At 39.1% G+C, this 24,914-nt stretch overlaps 1 protein-coding gene across 2 annotated transcripts in view; it reads right to left on the reverse strand.

Annotated features, from left to right (window-relative positions):
* TRIO (trio Rho guanine nucleotide exchange factor) overlaps positions 1-24,914 on the reverse strand; it is a 257,022-nt gene that overhangs the window by 46,744 nt on the left and 185,364 nt on the right. For both annotated transcript variants that reach the window (XM_075084262.1, XM_075084261.1), the window contains exon 34: positions 23,051-23,294. In XM_075084262.1, coding sequence (XP_074940363.1) covers positions 23,051-23,294 — 244 coding nt within the window. The remainder of the gene's footprint in view (positions 1-23,050; positions 23,295-24,914) is intronic.

The following is a 24,914-nucleotide window of genomic DNA, read 5'->3' on the forward strand; positions in this document are numbered from 1 at the left end:
CAGTGTGCAATTAAAATACACTGAATAATTAAAAACTGAATCCACCATTGCCATGTTAGTTAACTTGATTAGTCTCTTCAGGAATAACATATGCACTGCTGAATTTTCTTTGGCATGATCAAGCCCACATCTCTCACATGCGCGCACACATGCGCGCGCAAAAAAAGCTGCATTTTGCCATGTGTTTCTGTTGCTTTTATTTCCTTCAGTTATTCCCAATAAAGGCTCAGGAGGAAGGTGATGTTGTGAACTGCCTTGTCCACCCAGCCATCTTAAATCCTAATTTCTCGAATCATTCTTCAGCTCCCATCCATCTAATATTACCTAAGTGGAAAATGATGTGATAAGGATCACAGCAGAGCTGTCCAAAACTGGTTTGGAAGTAGGAATCAAAAGGAAGCAGAAAGGGAACCGAAAAGAGCAAACCACTTCTTATGAAAGGCAATAAACTAGAATTCTTATTACCTGCTTTAATTACACGTGAAGCAGGGGGAAGGAGGAGGGAAACTGGCATCAATAACTTCTACACAACAATACTGTTACAGGAAATCACCTTTTGTGAGTTAATAGACTCAACTATTAAGTCTATTAATAGGGGAAAAAAGTTACAGAGGGGAAATTAGGAATTAGCTACTATTCCTTCTTCTATTGAAAAAAAAAAAATATTATTTTCATCAAGTCCCCAGCACTTCATACTGTGCTCCTAGACAGTGGATCTCCATGAAGCTCTCTTCTTAGAGCAAACTACCCCATGTAGTTGGATACATTGGGTTGTGGTGTTTGTTTTTGGTTTTTTGTTTTTTTTTTTTAAAAGACTCATTAAAGAAAACTGACTGGAGGTGTTCAATCCCATGCTCAAATGCAAGGAAACAAACAAAGCAAGCTGTTAAATAAACATACTTTAGTATTCCCTGTGAGGAAAGCCAATCCTTACAAGGGAAAGATTGCTACATTACTGATGTTGTCTTTTCAAAGCAGGATGAAATATACCACCTAAATTCTGTTCTTATTACCTCCACTGAAGGAGAGTCAGTGCAAGCCTTGATGATCAAATTCAATGGATTGTTACAGCTGCTTATAGCCACACTCAAAGGCAGATTATGAACACACTGTTCATAACTAGTCTTGCAAGGAGCACCTAAAGGAAACTTTCATTATGCAAGCTCATTCTTATGCTGCTACCTCACTGAAGTAAACAGTTTAAAATAGAGCTATAATATAGCAAGAGGCAAATTAAATTGAAAGACGAGCTGAGGCAGTTCTGCTTTGCTCAGTTTAAGCCCATCCATTCAATACAGATTTTTGATCACAATACAAAACTGTATGCACCAGACGGTTAGTTACAGGTATACTCTGAGAAACGTGACAAGAAGGTAGAGGTAGGCATATTTTTCCTGGTACGTACTCAAACTTCACCCTTCTTTTCAAAGTTTTATCAATAATCCTTCTGGTCTCTCTCTAGGAAGCCTTCTTGGTATTGACTGCTTGTTTTCCCATCATCTTTTTTGAAGTTAAACCTAGGAGTTATTCACTACATAACATTTTTAATATGCTTCACTAGTGACATACAGGAATACAGTCTTAGCAAAATGCAAAAAGGCTTACATAAAAGTCTCTTCTTATTACAGAAATGGAGTTACAAGTCCTTATTACATGAAGTTTGCATTATAAACCTAACTACATTTTCTTCAGAAGATAATAGTTTTTCCTTTTCCATCTTTCAGAAGTCTTTAAAACTAGGAGCTGAATAGCTGGTTTATGAAGCAGCTGGAGGTAATAGACCCATTTTAAATGACCCCATTTTCGTGCAGTACTTATACAAGGTCAGAGGGGAAAGCACTGCAGTGAAGGGAGCAGATTTCCAAGGATTGGAGGCAGAAGGCTGCCTGGGGCTAACTTCATCCACACATCTGATCCACACTGGTGCTCAGTCTTGGCTTATTTCACAAAGCACATAACCTGCCTGACAGCTACATGGACGAAAATATGGCATTTTCAAGTGACTAAAGATGTATCTAAACCATAGGAGCCAAAATTAGTAGTTAAGTTGAAACTTTGGCTAACTGTGGATCTTCTCAGCTCACTCAGAGCAAAAAACCTGAGCCTTGAATCTGTAGGTTCATGAGTAGGCATGGCAGTTATGAAAGGACATCAGTATCTCTCTTGCATAAGCGCCTACATCTGAAAACTTTTTTTTTTGGAAGGGGTTGGAAGGGAGCAGTATAGCATTTTCTGCCGGATCAGCTCCCCGGTCTGGCTGCCTGCATGATTGCTAGCGTTGACGTGACAGAAGCAGCTGGATCACACATGCATTCACAGGGTGAATAAGCTGACAGTACCAGACACGTAGTTCAGTTTTTACTAACCAAGAAATGCACCTTCAGCTAACTCTCTTGTAAGCCCTGCAGCCTAAGGATTCGAAAAAGCCATGTCGCAAGAACAGTGAGGAAGGACATAGAGGTCAGGAGAGTAGTACCTTTGCATATGTAACTATATAGCTGATACATGAGCTCAGTTTCAGGAAGATTTTTGTTGCATGCTCTTCGTGGAGGCAGAAAAGCACACACAGCACATACTTAACAGCTTCCATCTGTATTCTAAAAGAATAGACTTTCAAAGTGTAAAGGTGGATCTACGCCAAGAATTACACCAACCCATTAGTAATACTGGACTCTCCCACTGCATCCTCTGAGTCCAGTCCTCAGAGACCTCTTATCCTCTCTTGGACACCATTTGCTAACAATTACTCTATAGTAAAAGCATCCTGTTTTATGGATGAATTATTTCTGAGGCTTGATATACCATAAAACCTTACGAAAGAGGAAAAGGAAAGCTTGTTTGATTCATATACATTCTTTTAAGCAATCTATTGCACATATAATAAATGTATTTCTTCAAAGTTGAATGAGAAGTCTCTCTACTCCTGCAGCCACCTTTCCTCCTCCAAAAACCAGCCCCCAGATGGTTAACAACTTCAGGATAAATTTTGGTTTTGTAGATTTATTCCCTGGATTTCATCCATGATATTTGTCTCTCAAATTTCCCAAGTGAAATATAGACTCACATGATCCACTTACGGACTGAAACACAACATCCTATTGTTTCTTCGAGCTCATAAGGTAACTGAAAAAAGATGTTATTATTTCCAATATTCAGTTCCAGGCAAACTATTCAACACTCTCTTCAGCCAGATAACCATAAACAACTTTGATATTTATCCACATTTGTCTAAAATGCAGAGCATTTTTAAGTTACAGGAATGGGTGGAATTACCATGAGAATTGGTTTCCTCCTACTATCACCACTGCTTTCTCCAACTGATGTCAGATAAAGGCAAAAATACAATACTTATTTATTAATTTCAGTAGTTTCTTGCCAATTCATTACTCAAAGCCCTATTCTGTTTCTCCCTAAATATGAATGCATTTTTCCTCCTTCAGACTTCGTGAATAAGTGGGGAAAAACTGATCATGTAACTAAACAGGAGTACATAATTATTAATTGCACATGCACCCTTCATTTTAATGAAGAATACACCAAAGTTTTTAATTCCTTAAAAATTCTTTAAGCAAAGCTGAAGCCTCAGTTAAAGTTTTCTATGAAACTGGGCACTAGAGTACATGTTGAGTATTCACCTAAATCCCAAATTGCCAGTTTTAAGTTTGCAGTGGCCAGAAATACTACAGGTAGAGTTTTCCCTCTTTCCAGTTCAAGAGATGGCATAGCTACAATTATACTGCGGTATGCAAGTTAAGCTTTGTTCCGCTACTACGAAAGGCTATTGAGCCTCCTTACAACATGGTCTGTACACATGGACATCTGTTTTTAAGAAACAGAAAGAGAACAATGAAGAATGTTTGTGAAATCATGTATGCTTGCCAAACAAGACTTCATACATGTCTATGTTCTTAATTTATGGTAATAACAGAAAGCATCTTGCTGATTGGGATTGACTACACCCTGCGCTTTATAAAATGTGTTTTCTAAAAATTCTTTGGAAGTAAAAAACAGATAGATCTGAGCCTGACTAACCACTGCTGCAACAAGAATTCACAAATGAAGCAAATGAGCTCCAGCAAAGACAGGAGAAAGCAAAACAACACAAAGGGGAAAAGACTATTGCCATGCAATTAACAGACCTCCAGCTGACTAGGTAGTCACAGCTCTGAGTGAGCACTTGCTGTAAATTATTTTGCTGCAAGGCATTCTGCCTATCAATTATTATTCGTAACCGACTCCTTTCCCCTCCACCTCCCTCCAACATACCCTGTACTTGTTTACTTCTGAAAACTGGAATAATTGTTGTTTTAGGAAGTGATTGTCCAGGACTAGGGGTTACCGAGCAGCGCTCTGAGAACAGAGCTCTACTGCTGGGATGAGAGATGATAGCCTACTATTAACTACTTCAGGCTGGTACTCCAATGCCCCCTTCTCTTTCCAGGAACTACTGAGAGTTACTACCATCCCACTGACATGCAACCCTATCTTCAGATGTCCCCTATAAGATCACTTTCCACTGCATCCTCGATTTCATGATTGCAACCCTTCCACCATCCTCCCTCTCCTCTCAGCGCACCTGTAACAGCAGACTGGATACTAACAGATGGAATAGGATTACAACTAGTAAGTATATGCACACGGCATACGCAACAGGTACGTAAGACTTGAACCTAGCCGCAAACAACTTGCATCTGAAAAGGAAGCATCCCGACAGCTGCATCAGCTCCAGACACTGAGGGTAAGCACTGTTTTGTCCTGCAGACATTTCAGACTGTTACATATGAGAACCGAACTTGTTCCGCAGCAACAGTCCAAATGCCAAGGCCAAATGTTTCTTGTTAAAATTACAAGGGAGGAAGAAGAGGAGATCTAACAACTTAGTTTTAACATGAACATCCCTACTGTAACCTCTGTGCTTCTCCAGTCGAGACTGAAAAAGCATAGCTTTATCCATATTACATTTCCGAATCACTGATGTATCTAAGTAAATTTAACAGACCAATTTGTTTCCCAACCACCCCTTCTTTTCAAGCTTTATTCCCCAAAACATTACTTCTCAACAATAATTTAACTGAAGTAAGCGATAGATATTAAACCATCTGATTTTTTTGGTTTAGCAGCAACATTCTTAGAAAATTTCTGCTAATCTCTTAAAACAAATTACTACCATAAATAATATCTCACAGAGCAAGAGTTACCATTTCTCATTTCCACAGTTCAACTAATAATAATAAAAAAAAGTAGCACATGCATTTTACATGCTTTTTCTGAAAGAGCTTACTATACAGCATCCCAGTAATTCAGAGAGCAGAGTCATTCCATAACTGCTCCCTTTTTCATACAGGTCCTTTCTGTTATATTCTGCATTTTGTGACTGGGGTTAGAGGGAGGGGAGTGTAGAGGCAGAGAGATAAGGAGAAAAGAAAGCATCCTACTAAACTCCTATAATTTGAAAACATTCCCCAACCAACTGACCTTCCTCCTCCCAGCCCATTATCTCTATTGCACATATTTGTACCTAAATCCAGGATCCAGTATTTACAGCCACTCGGCTGCCCGTTGCCACAGCAGGTAGGATTTACGGAGTGCAGCGATCCCAGAGTGTCAGTCTGTTTAATCCTGTTTGGCATGGTGAGGAGTCAGCTGTTCCGATACCCACAGCTTAGAAATAAGCTACTCGCCCGCACCCTGGGGATGCACTACAGCTTCTCCTGGAGATGTTCACCCAGATAACATTACAACCAATGCCATCAGGTTGAGGAAGTCCCTGTTATCTTCTCAGTCTGGTTTAGCCCCCTGCCCTGCCATCAGAGCAGCTCCTCTCTTCTAAGGATGCTCTCCTCTGACTCACTGAGCACAGTTCCAGTCTTTAAATTCACATGTGGGAATAGCCAGATGCAGCAGATTACTCTCTACCGTAACTACCCTAATTGAGGCTCAAGTTAATCTTCGAAATATATAGCAACCAGCTATTTTCCCCCTCAGCCTTCAGAAAAGATACAGCCTAGTACCTCTAAGAAGCTTTACAGTAACTGGCATGCAGAAAACCAACCTTTAATGCCTCTTTTTATTTTACAGTGCATAGTTAGTTTTTAATGCTTTAGCTAAAGCCGTAAATACAAAAAAGACAGACGTTTTCTGGTCAGCTAAACCACATGGCACTTGCCCTGTAACTTCCATTTTCCTTGACAGAGCCTGTACCAAACAACAGATTCTGCCCTTACCTTCATCTTCTCTTGAGCCTTTTTTGTGGAAAAATACAAAAATCCAAACACTAGAAAATCAGAACCTTTTGATAAATTAATTTAAGCCCTTGCCCTGATTTAAAATGCATTTTGGATCTATCCACCTCAAAGCTCATATCCTGCAAGTTAAATTTCTAGTTCATCATGCTGTCTTCCTGTCAGTAAACTGAAACTGCATGTGTTTTGTTTTATCTATGCATTCTTCACCTAGCATGCCACGCAAGCATTTGTCCATAAATATTCATTTATGGTTTTTTTTTTTTTTAGGTAAGCACTTTACAAACCTAGAAAAGATATTTGGTTTCTTCCCCTGATCACCTCATCATCTAATTTTAAAGAACATACAAAAAGCTACAACCACTAGATAGGTAAACAGATATGAAGCCAAAGCAAGGACTAAATTTCTGTAAAAACAGAAATGAAATGCTTTCATCATATTGTCATTAAAAAAGAGCCCTAAAATGAGATTGAACAAGCAGTACCGTAAAATAAACAAGCATGTAGCAGGAAATAAGAAAACAAAGCAGTGAGGGGGTTGCCAATGATAATAGCACAAACAAATGCATGTAATGCAAGGAAAAATCGGAATTTTCTGTGGAGCAAATAGCATATCGGGTCCCAGAATCAAAGAAGGCTTACCATTAGCACTTAACACAAATTGAGTACACACAAATTATCCTGTTTGCACTGTCAAAGAGCTGTGCTCACCCTCCACCTGAGACTAAAGTTTTGCTTTGTTCACATTTCTATGGAAAGCCACCCTAAACTCTGAATTAGTTTCTCCTTCACAGCCTTCTGCACTGAAACCATTAATTCTGATTCCTTAACATTTTTCTTCTGACCCAAGATGACTTTCAAACAACACTGAATTCTGCCGTGGGGTGGGGGGCAGGGGGAAGCAGCAGAAGAAAAAAACCTCTTTCTTCAGGATAAGTGATTTTTATAGTCTGCCACCTATGGTGAGACTTCCACTAAGGCTAGTTTATTCTTCATGGAATTGTAGAACATCTGAAAGTGATTCTAGTTGCTAGTTGAGTAAGAAAAATAATAAATGAAACAATCCCTTTCCTCTACTCCCCAACAGTTCCCACGCACACTGAGCATACACTAAAGGATATTCAACCATTCTAATTGTAGTTAGACTCTCACATCTTTAACATTTAGAAGTTACCGAAGTTATCAAAATAGCTTTGAAACAGTGATTTCCATATGTAAGAAAGCTTCTGACTAAAACAGCAAAATTTATACATAAAACTGTTTTTGGGTTGGTTTTGTTTTGCTTTTTAACTGCCTGTAGACTGACCTCATAACACCAATAATATATGCAGGAAGATATTTTAAATGCTCTGGGAACCACATCATTTGCAGCTCACTACTGCAAAAAGGTCTTCTGTTCCTACTGAGATCAAACGCCATTATTTTCCGGTTTTGCTTTGGCCCTTCCTTTTCTTAGAAGGGAAATCTGTCAAGTAAATCAAGGTGGTGGGGGAGAGAGAATGACCACATGAACCACTACATAAAGCGTATTTCACATGTTACATGGTTAAGAAGAAAGGTTTGCGGATACGCAGCTGTCTTCGATGTATACAATTGTGGTAGAAAGCAATTGCTCCACAGCAACAATGGAGTGGAGAAGACAGACTCCACATACACATCCTGCAGAGTGACTGTGGGTATCAGGTAAGAATTTGATTGAAAAACATCTCAATGCATATACTGAAACAATAGCTACAACTTTCTTATGGTCTAAGACAGAAAGCTCAGACCTAAAACTTCTCCTACTGAAGTATAAGCAAAAGTGACGTGACTGCTACATCACAAAAATATCATCTAATTGAACATGCAGGGACCATTACTTACTACCACTATCAACTTCGATTAGACTTAAACACCTGAAGATGTATAACAATTCTCATTTTCCATCTGAGACAGTGACCTCTGCCAGTACATGTAATTTTAAGCCCAAACAAGCAGCCTATTAATGCCTTTCTACGGTTTACTTCAGGCTTTATGACAAAGCTCTCTTTGTCTTTCAGCTCCTTCAGGTTCTCTGTATTGCAGAGCCTTATCCTGCATTAGCTCTACCAGTCTGCTAGACAGCTCTTCCTGCGGCTCCTGGCAACAGCAGTTTTTGTAGGAACTCATCCTCGGTAATAACGATCCAGTCAGGTAATCTTAATTCAGCAAGCAAGAATATGTCTACGTAGAGAACATCTTTAGGCAAAACAGAGGCTGGGCACAAACCACAAGCTCAGCGCAGAAGAGGCTGCATTGCACTTTACATCACACAGCAGCACTGAGCTGCCCCCACCCTCATCCTCTGCTTAAATATTCATAGACCCCAGCCCAATGGGACAATAAACTTGGATCAAATTAGCAAGGAAAAAAGATCATATGCTTTTTTGACATGCCATCTGACAGCATTTAAAATAGCATTTTTTAAAAAAGAAAGAAATGAGTGTTTCTTTTTTCACCTTATCTGTGTAAAGCAGAAATGAGTTTTCTTAGCTATACATTTATATAACTTCCTTTTAAAAAGTAGACAGCTATCAGCCTCATTTCTGAAAGCAAAGTACTGATGAAAGGCCCTTCAGACCCATAGCCATTTAAGACATTTCTCAGTTACTTGAACTTGTAACAAAATAAGTGTCCAGGTAAAAATTTTGTCAATGGCTATTTCATGAAGATTTTAAAATTCCAAGCAAAAGAGCCCTCTCACTTTTAAGACAGCATTTTGTAAGAAAGACTATATCCCAGTGAGTAAACAATGGAAACTAAAAAACCCCAATTAGAAGAGCTCTGTATATCCTCAGTAGATAAGGTAGCACATACTTTGTATAATATACGTAAATGAAGCACCACATGCCCATATCTATTACTACAGTGAAGGAACAGATCAACTTTCTGCAATTAATTTCAGGGCTCACCAATGGACAGTGTCAGATTGCCAAAACCATTTTAAGATATTAACATTTTGCCAGCTCACCCCACCACAGAAGTAACAGCTCATCAGGCTCTGCCACTGACAGACAAGAAATTAGCTTGCTACAGCTTCAGCTTCTCACAAGTGCCAGCTCTGACCTGCACCATCTGCAGACACTGTTTGCCACTGTAATAACCTCCCTACGGAAGTGCTACCTCATCTGTGGGTACTCTTAGCCTTGCATGCAAGAATGGAAACATTCATCCCTTGTTTCGATTAAGATGACAACTGGAGTCAAACTGACTGCATTTCTCATACTCCAAGACATTTGCATGGTAACAGAAATAACAACTTAACTTACACTAAAACAAGGATAAACAGCGTCCCAACCTAATCTTTGTAAGGCCCCATTACATTTTGCACCACCTTGGGAAAAACAAGAAGAACAAGAAAGGAACGCTAATGAAATGCAAAAATTTCATTTTTAAACACCTATTTGTGTTGCTTTAGAGACTAAAAAAAAGAAGCCAAAGAGCCAACCTGTTTTTCCTTAATATCTACCTTCTGCAAGAAAAAAGTTTCATCGATTACAGCATTAAAATCCCAGCTTCAGAATTCAAAGCTCTTCTCAGGCAAATTTAAATCTGTCTTCTCTGGAACCTTCCCCCTCATATTCCAGACATTCCATTTACAAAAGCAATTAATGTATTTTGAAATCACTACTACAAAGTTATTAAAAAAAAAAATCTTGTTCATCTTAAAAGTCGAGAACCATCTACAAGGTAGTTGAAATTAATAGAAGAGTGAATTCTTTATTCAGTTTTGCCAGCATCCAAATGTCATTATTTTAAAAACATTTTAAAGTGATCTATGATTCAAATGCTTTCATCGTTTAGAAGTACACAGTTGTTACAATTTTGAGTCATGTTTCTGCATGTGGGAGAGAAAAGATGCAGACTTTTCCAAAACTCTGCAGGACCAAAGACCACCCAGACCTAGAAGCCAAAGTTAGACATAAACCCGTAACTATTAAAATTCTTGAACTAAATTAACATTGCACAAACGAATAGGAATTTTATTTACAATATGCATTTCCGATTTAACAAAAAACAACAGGCAGGCTTTGCATACAAGTCCTATCTTTGGCAAGTTAGACTCTCTGCCTCATGCCAGAATACTCTAACACAACCAAGAAATTGTGAAACAGTAAAAACGCATCAATAAGTAAATCCGAGGTTCAATCTTCAAAGGTGAGCTCCCACACCATTATTCAAATTCTGAAAGGAGCCTAACTTTGCCTTTTCTGAAGCGCACAATGTGTCCACAGTTTAACAGCTTAGAGCACAGCTGCACCACTAGGATCTGGTTTCTTCAGCTCCACGCACAAAGATCATCCTGTTCCCCAAAAATAGCCTTGCTGCTCCTCAGTTTCACAGATAACACTGCCGGTCTGCGAGGAGCGGAATCATTACAACAGTGGCTCTTTGGACTTACATTCCGCGTGTTGTTTCCTGTTCTTTACTACCAGTGCTGCCAGCTGCCAGAGACACTTTAAACTGAATCAGTCAGAAATTGTATTTTGCAGTGAATTATGTGAACATCCTTAATTTCAGATTTCTAAGAACTTTCAAAACACTGGGGTATTTCAGTTAAAAGAAAAACAACCAACAACCACCTCTAAAAAACCACATAGCCTGTCTAATTAGCTGGCAAACCTGGGGAAGTATTTTCTGATTGAGGGTAAAGAGATATTTTCAACTGGGTGATTAATAACCTTCCCTTCTACATCTTGGGTAAAGCATTTGTCAAGAGCAATTGATATCAAGACACTGAACTAGTCAGGCTTTAATTAAAAATATTGGGAAATGAAGCATTTATCCAGCTATTCAGTCACCAAGGCCAGGATCTAAACAAGTCCTTCCTGTCTCCAGCTTTGCAGAACATGCTGTAGCTGTTGCTCATGCCTAGAGTAAGAAGGAATATCAAAAAGCACATGACATCGTAAGCTCTACCCCACTGCAATAATTTGGCTGTTATTTTCTTGAGTTTTTAATTCTGTCCTGTGCTGTAGCTAAGGAATTGGAGCCTGTACCCCACTCCCAAGAATGAAAAGGCCTTAAAAAGAAATTATGAGATGTTCAGTGTCCCTGGTCTTCTGTTTATCTGGAAAAGCTTTGGGAAAATTGTGACTCCTCAACACAGTCACTACTGCAGCATGCCAAATCATCTTGAAGGATCCCAGCCACTGTCAGCAAAACCACAACAAACCAGCTTCAGATAATTCAAACAATATCTTTTGGATGAGCGTAAGGAATGTTGCTCCACATATATTCACTACTTAGCGAGGGGTAGGAGGGGAGAAGAAATATGCCCTGCCTTGTCTCTACATTGGAGAAAACATCAGAAGTGTTCCAAATGAGAAATACTTGCTATTCTAATGAGACATATTGAAAACACACTCATTTTTGACATTAATTTTTATTACCCAAATTACTCTTAATCATCCTTTTTTTTTTTCCCCCTTCTCTTCATTTTGAAATTTCTGATGTATTCTCCTCAACCATATGTAAAACACCCTTTCTCTTCCCTTCCCACTCCAAAGGAAAAAGGAATCAGCTTGTTGGCGTGAAGAAAAATCTGGTCAAAACAAGGTTTAATTTTCCAAACCAGTTTTAACTGTACATATAGGAGTTGGGATCCTTTTTAACATAAATCTCTTAGCTAATTATCTTAACTGGAAATTCAGTCAAAGACAAAAGGAAAGGGTAAGAATATATTCCTCAGAAGCGTTCAGAATATTTCATTTTGTTCTTGACTTAAAATTAAGTCACTTAAAAAGGAAAATCAACAGTTCTAGTAACCGAACTAGGTCATGAAAAATAAAACAAGAGCTTTTAAAATTGCACATGTACTCCCTTGAAGAAATACTGATGCTGAAGTTCCATAGACATGCACCTGGAGAAATTGCTTCTGCAAGCTGTGTGGGCTACCTGCTGGTTGATGTTACTGACTGAAACACTTTTCTTTTTCCCCTCCTGCTAAGTTGAAATCGTACAAATGCCTTTTGGTTAGTTACAAACAGTTTTCATCAAGACCTCTTCTCCTTTCGTCTCTGCTCAGTACCGCCTGCAGGAAGCCATGTCCATGTAACAGACCAGGTTAAGTCGCACAGCACTGTGAGGTATGGCAGATGAAGCCCAGCCATAACCCAACACCCTGTGGCTTCTGGAATTGGGAAAGGCACATGGGCACTGAAAGCACCTGTCTGGATTTTAAACATTAGCATTTAACAAAAAAATCCCACCCTTACATACTTTCACAGCTTCCTTTATTACATTAAAAGACACTAGCAAAGGAAGCAACCTCCACAATTCCTCTGCAATACATCTAACAGGAGAGCAAAATCAGAAGTGGGCATTTTCTCTCTCTGAGCCTAGATGTCAACATGCTGTGTTTGTAAATGATAAACACAGATTTATTACTAAATAGATTTAAGTATATTTGGAGGCTACCTTTGTCAAAAGGAGAACAGAAAGAAAGGAGCAAAAAATCCATAGGACGGGTTTATTAGCCTATTGTTGCCTATCAGATGTTAAAACACAGAAACACTAGAAAATGTGTACTGCCAAACCATTCTGCAAATGTGTTTCTGCATTGTAATTAATGTTTTTCATATCTACTCTGAATTTTAGATGTAGAATAATTCAGTCCTGAAAAAGAGAAGATACTTCTCTTTGGGTTACACAGCACATATTTTAATTCCATTTAAAAGAAAGTTAGCTCTGAACCAAAAAATTAGCATGACCACACAGTTCACAAAATTGAAAAAAGTACACTTTCTACAAATTACATCATCACCACTTGCTAGAATTGTGAAAATGCAGTTACAGAATAGCCACTCTAATTCTACCCTTTAGGTATTTCAGAAAGCAACTACACTCCGTTAAGACAATATGCTGTCCTTTAGGACAGCAATTAAAATTTAGGTGCAATAAAATTTTTTTATTGCACCTAAATTTTTGCACATTCTCTTTTCCCAGTTAGTTCATCCTGAACAAAGCATGCTGTCATGGTAGAAGTTTTAGTCTGGTAATAATGTTAACTTACTGAAGCACACAAAAAGGCCTAAACAGACTCTATATCCTAATATGCATGCCTCTTGCCAACAACAACAAAAACAACAAGGTTATTATTCTTAAGAACTGAAACTTTTCCAAAAGTTAATACTTTCAAAAATTCACAATCTGACAAAAACAGTGCTATCTCCTTCTGCGATTTAGAATGGTATTTTGCTTTATAAAAATAAAAAAATACTTCTACGTGAAAGATGAGCCTGTCAAAATAGACAGAACACTTATTTTCAAATGAAGATATCTACAGAAATGTAGATGCTTGTCATCACCCCTACAAATTCAATAACAGAAAAGGCCTTGTTATTCCACAAACAAGGAGATCGCAAAATAATACTAATACTATTTTACTCCAGTTCTGAGGATTGTAATCTCAGCATAGTCTTATGCAGATGATGTGAGTGAGCACTGGATCCCATAGCCTGGGCTTTCACTCAAGCAAACAATGACAATACAAAGAGAACACAGCACGTATCTCCAGGGTACAATCTGCTGTAAGTGTCTCTTCTTTAGATGTTACTCTGGGCCTATAAACAGAGCTCTGATTCTGGTATGACTGCATTTAGTCCTGCCACATCTTCAGGATGAAAGGATGAACACACCCAAGCCTGTTCTACTAAATCAACCAGCAATTAGAGCGCATGTATTTTGTTACCCCTGAGACAATGAGGAAAATTAGCACAAAACACATTAGGATGGACCACCATCAAGTCTGGCCATGATAAATAAACTCTTTAAATAGATTAGCTAGTGACATAAAAATTTTAAGATATGTGGGTAATCATTTGGTGGTTTTCAGCCATTAAGAATTTCTGTTTAACATTGCCTAAAGCAATCCACTCACTCAACCTGTCTCCAGTCTTTTGGTTTTCGTGGTTTTTTAAAAAACCTTTCACTTGATATACGTTTTTGCTAGTGAGCTCCTCTTTCTTTCTCATTCTTTTTTGGGATCTTTTTCACCACTACAGATTCCCTACATTTAACATTCCTAAGATTCCTCTCCTCTTATTAATAAGGGCAAGAGCAACAGCTCGAACTTAGACCTTGATGATGCCATTACTTCCACAACCCTTAAGCTTTTCTGTTGTAAAGCTGAATAGTCATCTATTGCGTTCTAGTTCCTCTTTGCAGGTGGCTTCCCTAGCAAATTTCCTTCCTCCAAGCATATTTGCAAGTTCTTACATGCAACTAGATTTCCCTAGACTCTGTGTTTAAGGAAGCTCCATATCACTAATACTTTAAAGCTTATGTTAACAAATGAACATATGCCTAATAAGGCTATGATCACACCCAGCATGGTGCAACAAGAATAACTGGCGCTTCTCATGAGCAGAAATACTTTTTATGATTCCTTTCCATTTCTTACATGGAAGGAATATATTATGGGGCAAAATCTTAAGCATTTCTGATATCCCCACGGACACTAAGGCGAGTCCAAGACTCCAGCAAACACATAGAATGTAACACATCCATGCTGGCAATTCTAACTTTTAGCGTAGGATCACAGGATCACTCAAGCTGACAAGGGCCCTAAAAATCCACATAGTCCAACCTTCTGCTCAAAAGGATGGGTCAGTTACGAGATCAGACCAGATTACCTGGGGCTTTGTGCCATCTGCTCTTGAAAACCTGACATACTTTTGACTGCTTCTTCTAACAGAGACTATTTCTGCTACATCGTAAGTGGTTAACATACAGTAGGTTGGACACAGCTGGTTTACAACCACAGGGAAAATGAGTACAGGATTCAGGTCATCAAGGACAACTGGATAACAAGCCTTTCAGCTTGTCTGTCAGCTATATATATATGTCTCTATAGGGGTTAACCATTATATATCCATCCTAGAAAATGCATACTGCAAATTCCTGAAAAGCATTACGAGTGCTTTTCCTGGGATCACGTAATATTTTTATGGTGCTATTCACTTATCACAACAGCTCCTTTTACACAGTTTGCTCTAAGAATTTGATTGCTTATTTGCATAATTTCCACGTTAGAGAATGATGCGTTTAAGTTCAATAGTTGTCCGAGATAGAGAAAAACGTCTTGCTATTTGTACTCAGCTCAAAGCTAAGAGAAAACACAAGCATGCCCCAAACTGGAACTGTACCTATATCAGTGAATATGCACTCAAAATAGCAGCAAAACATTGCATAATGAAGCAGTGATTTGAAAGCAATGCCAATGACTTAAGAGACATCAAGGGCATCTGTTAAAAAGCTTCTGGCAGAGTTGCGTGAGAAGTGAGGCAGTATTTCTGGTTTAGCATGCATAACAGACTACTATTTTTACTATTTGATTGTAGGAAAAGCGAAATGAAGTCAATGGGACATGGACTTTCAGCAGCCTCCTCACAAAACCAGAATTGGAGAACGTCAGTGGAACACTAAATCCTGCCACTTCCATCTGCAGGCAGTGATCGCAACAGATGATGTGATGTAATGTGATGATGTTCTGAAAGGTGCACTAGAACGCTGGCTTTAGCCTGCTCCTCAAAAATTTTCTCCCCTTCACTAAACACAGAACACAAAAATACTCCTCCCAATGCCAAATTTAGGAATATGAGCCACAGCAGCAAAAGTGTGCCAGAAAACTAGAGAGTCAGAAAAAGAACAGAAGACCTTATGGAGACTGTCAGTATTATACAGTTCTGTGACCGAAAGAAAACGCATCAGGTAAAATTACCCAGATGGTCCATGGAAATGAACAGCCATCCAGCTGCAGAAATATATACACCCATAGCTCCCTGTCGTCTGACATGAACAAGGCAGTTACCACACAGTTGTGACAACTCCATGCCTCTAGGAGCACTCTCCTGTCCAAATAGGTGACCCTAACCCCACTACCCCTTCCCTCACCAACCTGCCAAGTTACTTATTCATTGAAATGGAAGAGAACTTCTTTGGGTTGCTCTCAGGTGCTCTTCGGGGCACCAGCTCTGAAAATCTACTTAATCCAAAGCAAAACATGGATAACAAAGACACCCCTAAGAAGTAATTCTCAACACAAGCAACTCTTTCAACAGTTTTGTCCCTGACGAGGGACAGTTAAGGAAAAACACACCACTCCAGGATGTTTTTCTTCAATTGCAACGTATGAACATCACTTGCAGGATATGATTTTAGTTTTTACTCTGTTCTGCCTAAAAACCTTGGTGAGAAAACAAAACTGCTGTCAGAGAAAGGCTAATTGCAAGCGAAGTAACAACTGTCTTGGGAAATCTAAAGCCATCAGAATTGCTGGTTTATATCCATCTTCTACCTCCCAAAGATCAGCTGTACAAATACATCTGTTCTGAAGCAGATACTTTTTACACACCGATTTCCTTTCCAACTATGATATATAAGGGAAATATATTTGGCAGCTGTCTGGGACCAAAAACACATTCAAGCCAGTATTATAAAATTTATTCTTTTTCTCAGTGGTAATACTGAACTCCCAAGCAGAGCAAGAAGCTTTCATTACCTGCGTACAAAAATTCCAGAGACAAATTAACCACATACTTATGCCCACAAATAGAGTCAGCATGGAAAATACAGATATATCTGACAGGTCTTCGAGGGCTGGGTTATGATAAAGTGATAGTGCAGGAGTTAAAAGCAGCTTTATGCAGAATTCAATCCTACAATGTTTCAGCGCACATATAAACTTGATTTACAGAGAACTCTTCTAGAAATTCAAGTTGTGAGATTCACTGAATCTCCTTATCTAGTTTAGGACTGCACAACACGAAGGAAGCAATTCATAGAGCCTCTACTGTTTATTCCAGGCTGAATTAGAATTTGGCTATTAACTCTGATCGTCTGATATGATCTAATGGACCACCGTCAATTGCTGACATTTTATTTCAGTTTACTTATGCTCAAAACAGGTTTTTAACTGCAAACTCAACTAAAACCACAAGGTGGGAAAGTCAGGATAGAGAATTCTTGTTATAGTTTATACTGCAGCTATTTTATTTACCTGACCTAAAGCATGAGAACATGTCTGAAAAACCACACACACAGAACTTAAATTCAAACTATCTTTGCCACTATTAGACTGGTAATGCTTTTTAGCAAAATATCTATTATTACATGGAAATTTATGATTTATTAGGCTTTCAAAACAACTGATAATTGGGAAGTTGAACTTTAGCTATTATAATGCCTGCACCTCTGTTCAAACTCAAGTCTGCCTGATAAAGTTGAACTGACACTGCAGCACAGCTTTTAGATGTTTTGCTAATTTAGATGAGCAGAATTTTTAGATTAATACTTAGTGTCTTCTACAACTACAACATATTTCTTGATATCACTTTTTGCATATGACTGCATCCAGCTGTGTAGCAGAAGCAGATCCCTTTCTGTACGGTGCCCTGGAAACTACAGTCCCCACCTTTTGCCACATGGCCCCAAGGCAAAGCAAGTACCATACCTACTCATTGTTAGGAGGAGTTACTTTCCCCGCTGGCCTGGGTTGTAACTTTCATTTCCTGCAGCTGCAAATGCTGTCAGACAGTCTCACCGGCAGTGCTTTGGCTCCGAGCCACGGGTGGGGATCCTTTTTCTTTACATATGGCCCATACTTCACTTGCTTGTCGCAAAACAGCAAATCCCCCCCTTCTATAGCCTCCCTCTGCTTGCAAGAAAACAACTGATGCCCAGGTTATCCTTCTTTTCTTCCGCTACAAACAGGGAGTCCTTTCTCAATTATTCAACTGGATTCCCATTTTACTTGATGAAATTCTTCTCTTGCTGCTATCCAGAGCTTCCTCTTCCTACATAACAGTATTTGGACTGAACATGGAAACATTCAATTTTTCAAACATAACTTTCAAAGCTCGTGATCATACACAAGATGTTTTACCTTTACTCTCTCCCCTTCACCTTGCATCCAAAATGAATAGTTTGGATAGGACGTCTCCAGTTGCGCAAGGACAAGTTTACTTAATGTAACAAATTGAAGACTGTGGTTTATCCCATTCTGTGGTCTCAACAATAAAATCTCTCTCTTCTGGGGAAATATCTCTACATCACCTGTGCAATTTTCCTTTTTCTTAATTCCTGAATAGGAGGTCCTCATACCAATTGAAAATGAGCTCTGACACCTCCAACATCTGCCCTACATCACTCCTTCCCATCTTGCACGTGTAACGAAGGCCCTACTACACAGCTGTAAACAAATCTATCCACCTTTGCCTTGGAAAGCATCAGCTCTTTGATCCTTCTTATTATGGTAGATTCTCTGAGAGATGCTACAATTGGAAAAAAAAGACCCCAAACCCCACAAAACAACTGCTGAAATAACATTCTTCTGTTCATGGCACCAGTCAGGACAGATTCCTGAGAGTAGAATCAAAAGCCAGTGTTCAGTATTGCAGTGGTGCATGGTATGTTACCTTGCTACTAAGATATCACCTACCTTTCAGATCTGAACAAACCCATACAGATACCTCGATTACAAGAACGTATAAAACAGGCAGACTTTGTACCTCCAGGTAAACAAAAATATCTCTGTGGCCAAGTTTTCAATGAAGCAGATAGTAACACGAATTGCCAGTCAGATGTGGTCCCAAAATCCGCATAACTTATAAAACACACATGCAAATATAAGCCTCCTGAGCAAAGGCTTGTTGTAGCCTTTGTAGCTCTCCAAACAGCAGCATCTACAGAAGGGATATGATGGACTATCACAAATTCTTTAGACTTCGGAAGTACTCAAAAGTTGGAACAGACAGCAAACTTGTGATCTAAACAGGCAAGAGATTCACAATTTTAAATACCTGCCAATTTTTCTGAGCTTACAAGTTCAATTTTGCTATACTGAATCCTATCCCCTGCCTTTAACCCAAAGCTCTGTGGCTGTGTAAATGCCCTGCAAACAAAGGAAAGTGAACTGCACATAAAAAAAAGGATGTACTATAGAATGAAAAGAAACCCTTATTAAAAAAAAGAACAAAACCCAAAAACAAGCAAACAAACAAAAACACAAAAAAAAAAACAAAGAGAGAAGCACCAAATAAAACGGGAACATTCTTTCTCCCCCATACCCAATAACATGTGGGGAATCGTTGCAAAAAAAAAAAATATCATTGCCTTATGTATTACTTGTGAAAAACATGTTCTTCCAAAGCTAGTAATTTATTTTTTGTAGACTGCACCAACTGTTATTCAACCTCTTCACTACCCACTTGTTTTTTTCCCCTATTATAAAAGGGATTTAGATTTTTTAAAATGTACTCATCTGTAAACTGCATGTCAAATTGATTAAATGACCCAAATATCTTACAACAATAGATTTCATATCCAGCAGAGCGAGCAAGAGGTCTGGAACCTGCAATCAACCCTCTCCCTAAATGACTGTCCACCTGGTGAGTGTCTTTTTTTTCTATGCAATGTTTTCCCCATACTCTTAACAAAATGTTTGTTTTGTTAACTACCATAAAATTTTGAAGGTACTGTAAATGTGGGGTTTTTTCCTAACCATTGATATTTACTAGATACATAAAGTAATACACATTATTAGAGGACAAGTAACACCTACATTTGTAGGCAAGTGATGAGGGTCATTTTTGGGGTGGTGTTCTAACATGAGAATAAAACAATATTACCTTTCATGGTTGACAGACAATATGTGGACTGACAAGGAATGACCAAGATCGGCTGTCAGAACTAGACTTCACTGAACATACTTTTTGCTTTAATAATCTTTCACTTTACCCTACTTTGAGTATCATTTCAGATTATTTAAGGCACAAAATACCACCCAACATTTCTGTACTCTGTGACAAATATGTGGTTTTACACAACTTAAGAACAAGCTATAAATTAGAAGAGGTTTGGCATTTCAAAACTTTGAAACTTATTTCACCTCTGATACACTGTGGCCTTCCAGCTCGTTTAGCTGGCAAACGGTAGTGATAAATGAACACCGTTGAAAAGATCAAAAATTGTAGGGTTCATAGATATTCAGTATCCTTTCAGAGGAGTACAAAACCTTTTGCTTCAACAAGCCATTTGTATAGGCTAAGAACTCAACATCCAAGCAGCTACCCTCACTGCTTCTGACGGTGATCACCTCCCTTCTTCCTTTGGAATTACATAAAACCTCTCTCTCTAAGCCTCCCACAGCAGCTTGTGGTGCCAGACATGCACAAATTCCAGACTTGCGTCTACTGCACATGGCCTAGCCCACAAACTGTACAGAATTATTCAGACCTGATGCTCACACTGTGAGCTTAACATAACATATGTATGTTCAGACCTAAAAACTCCTGAGGTCAATATACTAATTTGTTGAATCATCCAAAACCTCTGAAGTTTTACTGCGTTATGGTCAAAAAAACAAAAAAGAAAAAAATCTGTATTAAAAAGACTGAAGTTGCAGAATCAAACACCAGAAATCTAGAGAATACAACATTTAAGAATTGTCCACCCAAGTACATGGATTGCCTTAAATTACATCATTCACTTGCTCTTTTTTATGGGGATTGTGTTTTCTGTTTTGTTTTGGTTCTTTAGGAATTCATACCTCAAGCAATGCCCACAATGAACAATTCTGAGAATATAATCTAATTGTTTTTCCATTCTTCTGATTAGTGTATTCCCCCCAATGCCTCATTTAAAGATCTTTAATCAAATGCAGCACTTGAGAATGAATAATTGCTTTGTGGGATCTTCTGAGGTACTTTTCACTATGGGGGGAAAAATAAAATCAAAGCACTCCACTAATCTTGCTTAATTTTTGCAATCCCTCTGCGAGATGAATACTATCAACCTCTTTCAAGCAACAGAAAATTGAGGCAGAGACCAATGTCAAACCTATCCAGTGGGTTCAAGTACCCAGTCTAAAGTTGTTTGGTTGTTGCCTTTTCTTTCCTCCCCAGATCACCTAACATTATTTAATAGTTTGTGTGTTCAATACAATTCACACTGACTTCAGTCGTAGTCACATGCATGGGAAACTTTACAAATCAACCATCCAGCTCCTAAAGCCTGACACCCAGTAATGTGGGAATAAACAATTAGCAGCTGCTTCTTATCAGCTGGGGTTTAAATGGCATGCCATAACATCCTACAGGAAGGCTATGACAGGCAGGGACAGAAGTCACTTCTAAGGCTGCATTCAACCCTGCAAATCATGCTCATTCTAGCAATGGGCTTCTCTTCAGTCTCCATGACTAAAACAATTAATTAATGCTCCTTATTTCAAAGCAACATGTTGAACAAAAACTGAAGTAACTTTACAGTGCTCTGCCCCATTTTCCCCAAACAAACAGTAACGGAAAAAAGCAATACAGGTTATGTCCACTGGTTTGATTAATCAAAGTAACCTATCGAAGACAAAACCAACCCTGTCTCTCCCTCAGGAGTCTGACAGACTCAATGTTCTTCATATAACATATATAATCCAGTACAATCTCCCTCTCCTAATAAAATTCTCTGCATTCAAAGGTGAAGTCTCCTAGCTCCAAAGGAAATTGGTTTTATCAAGTCTGTGAGCGCTGTTTTAAAAAAAAAATCCTGTTGACATTTCCATGTTTTCACCCCCTGGTCAATGGAAGAAGTGTTTCAGTGATACCTAACTACATTTTCCAATTTTATCATCAGAACAACTGCAAACTTTCTCTATCCAAATTGTTATAGGACACAAAAGGACAAAAAAGTATTCCAACTATATAGCTCAGTCCTTCAGACTTCCCGTCCCGATCGCCCTGCATTCAGGACATTCCTGCTGTGCATGCTCCTAATGTAAGAAACAAACTCTCCCCTCTTTTAGCCAAGCACATTTATAGAGTGTCTGAAAAAACTGGGGAAAATTGTAATGTGATAGCTGGGGTGGACTGAATAATTGAAAAATTTGTGGTTATATTTATGAAAAACTCTCCAAAACCAGAATTTTGTGTTTTGGAAAACAAGTTTCCCCAACACTGCTTTCCTGCTAATCTTGTTACTTGCAATAATAAACTTCTTGAAATGCATCTTTTCCCCCAGCATGTGATGAAACACCTCCTAATGAACTGTTTTTCTGGTGGGGTTTTTTTAATTGCTTTCTGTTCACAGGCTGCAAACTCCAGTAGTTTCAAATGAAGCAAGCAAGCATTTTCTCTAATAACAAACTACTCCAAGTCTGGGGATTTTACAGAGCCAAAAGACTACAGCACACAAAAATTTTTTTAAAGTTTTTAAGGTTATCAGATTTTCGTTGCACCCTTCAGGGGCACATTTCTTCACACATCTGAAAAAAACAGAGTAAGATTTCACAGCTGCTCTGGGAAAAAAGGGATGAACGTGCCACTGCTACTCTGGAAAACCCAGTTAAGTAAAACACAGAAGTCCAAATAGCCAACTCCTGTGCCAGTGCATATGAACATGTGTATTTACCTTTTCCATTGCTGAGTCTGATGTTGTCATGACTTCTTACAGCAGGGTTTCTCAGGAGCCGTTGATATTGCACGCTGGAGACCTTCCCTCCCCCTTTCAGCACACAACAGGTATAGATATTCCTATCATCACAGCTTGATCTAATACGGTATATAACACTGTTCACCAAGACAGAATTTGCTTAAAGGTCTTCCCTGTCTTCAGCCACATTTCTGCTTAACGCCGAGAACGGCTGGCTGCTTATTTTGGAATAGACAATGTGGCTGCAGGTTGCTAAAAGCACTGTTTTATCTAATTAAAAACTAGAAACCAGAACAGCGCAAGAACACCACATTACCCAAAACTCGTGCTGCTGACGATGAGACTTCATTTCCATCATTTCTTACCTTTGTGGTTAAAAATCCCCTCCATCTCCATACTACTGCGAGAGTGAGCAATGCAGAGGGAGCCGCAGGGGACCAGGCCTTCTGCAGCTGGGGACCGATCTGTGGTTCGAACCAGACACCAGTCAGGCTTGTCATGGGGCCTCTCCAGGACCTCCACTGTCTGCCCACGGCGGATTGTCAGCTCATTACTGTTGCAAGCGGTGAAGTCGTGGATTACCACTGTCAGCTCGCACCCACCCGACAACTGTGAGGGGAAAAACAAGGAGAAGCCAGATGAACGCTCGTTATCAAACCATCCGTCACGCAGCATTACCTATTTAGGATTCCTGGCAGGATTCATATTTTGGATGAGATAGCAAGCTTCTGGGACTTTCCACATCAAGAGATCATTTCAAAATCAGGCAGTTCTGGTGTTTTAGAACAGATTTTTAACTCTACTTGTCTCTGCCTATGTTCAAAGCACACAGGTTGTGACAGTGCTGGGCGGAGGATTTAAGCAGTTTTTCTTGCTAGACTGCTCCTTAGCCCAGAAAGCTGAAGTAGCAGTTGTTTCAGAATGTATTTTATGGGTGATAATTGGCAACAAAAAGCCAGATATTACTAAATACTTTCACTCATTAGCTTTGCTATCTTGCAAATTCAAGGCAGAAAGAAGCACCTTTTTTGAATGAGCTTACTGCCTTATTCCCATCCCACTCAGTTTACTCTCTACATACACGTCACAAAATCATGCAGTATACACCATACATAATTACAAAAATTGGCATAAAATTCTTCACATAAGTTTCCCAAACACTTAACTATTTGATACAAATTCCACTCGGGCTTACAACTTACACATTTTCACTGAGTCACCAAAGACACACAGAAACTTGAATTAAAAGCATGCAAGCCCAGGGTTTTCCTCCCCCTCTTTGAAACACTTCATTAGAATTACTTTGCCTAAGATTAAGTTTCCTCTCTTTGATTGTTTCATCCGCTTTGATGTGAAATGAAAATTATTATCAGAACTTTGCAAAGTTCCCAAGATTGCTCAGCGCCAGAGCACCCATCCAACTTAAGTAAACAGCCTGGGAATTCCTTCTCTTTCCATATGGCAATGGTGTTCCAGGCTACCTCAGCTTTTTGTGAGTATTTCTATAAGCTCAGGCTGCTTCAGTGCATATCAAATCTCAGCTGGTAGGCAACTACTGTGAATTCAGTAATTCTGGACCAAGCCAGCAAACTCCTTCACTTCAGCAAGGTAATCCTGCAGTGCTCTATGCTGACAAAGGAGGACAAATACCCTGGGAGAGTTGCAACTGCAGCAAATATAGAAGTATGTGCTACACCAATGTGCTGCACGGTTCCTGCCACATTATTTTTGACTGTTATGTTTAGGCTCTTAGATGACTGCCAGCTACATCCCATGAGCTTTAGGAAAAGGAGATAGGAGACTGCAGTGTTACTTGTTAGTTTTCATTAGAAGGCTGGAACTGAAGCACCAGATAGAAACATTTCTAGGATAATACTTCCTGTTATCAAACAAGAATTTTAGAGCAAGTGACAAAACCAGCAAAACCCCAGTAAGACTCAAAGGCTATTTCCAACCATCTCTTCCTCAAGCCTGCAACAAACGACAGGACACAACTCCCAGCAGATGGTCTGCAGTAACTCCAGATCTTTCCCATGGTCTCTGCCTGCTAATCTCACCAGCTACCCTTGCTTGTGCGAGTACACGAACCAGTTTTCTTGGGGGGATGCAGGCGCCAAGAAGGGCAGAAAAGCCTTATACATTTAGTGTTTACAGAATATAAAACAGGTTGCACCCATTTTGGTCCAGGCTAAAAATTAATCACACTGCTCATACCACATCCCTCCAGAC

The sequence above is a fragment of the Phalacrocorax aristotelis genome, chromosome 2, assembly GCF_949628215.1.
Source record: "Phalacrocorax aristotelis chromosome 2, bGulAri2.1, whole genome shotgun sequence".
NCBI lineage: Eukaryota > Metazoa > Chordata > Aves > Suliformes > Phalacrocoracidae > Phalacrocorax > Phalacrocorax aristotelis.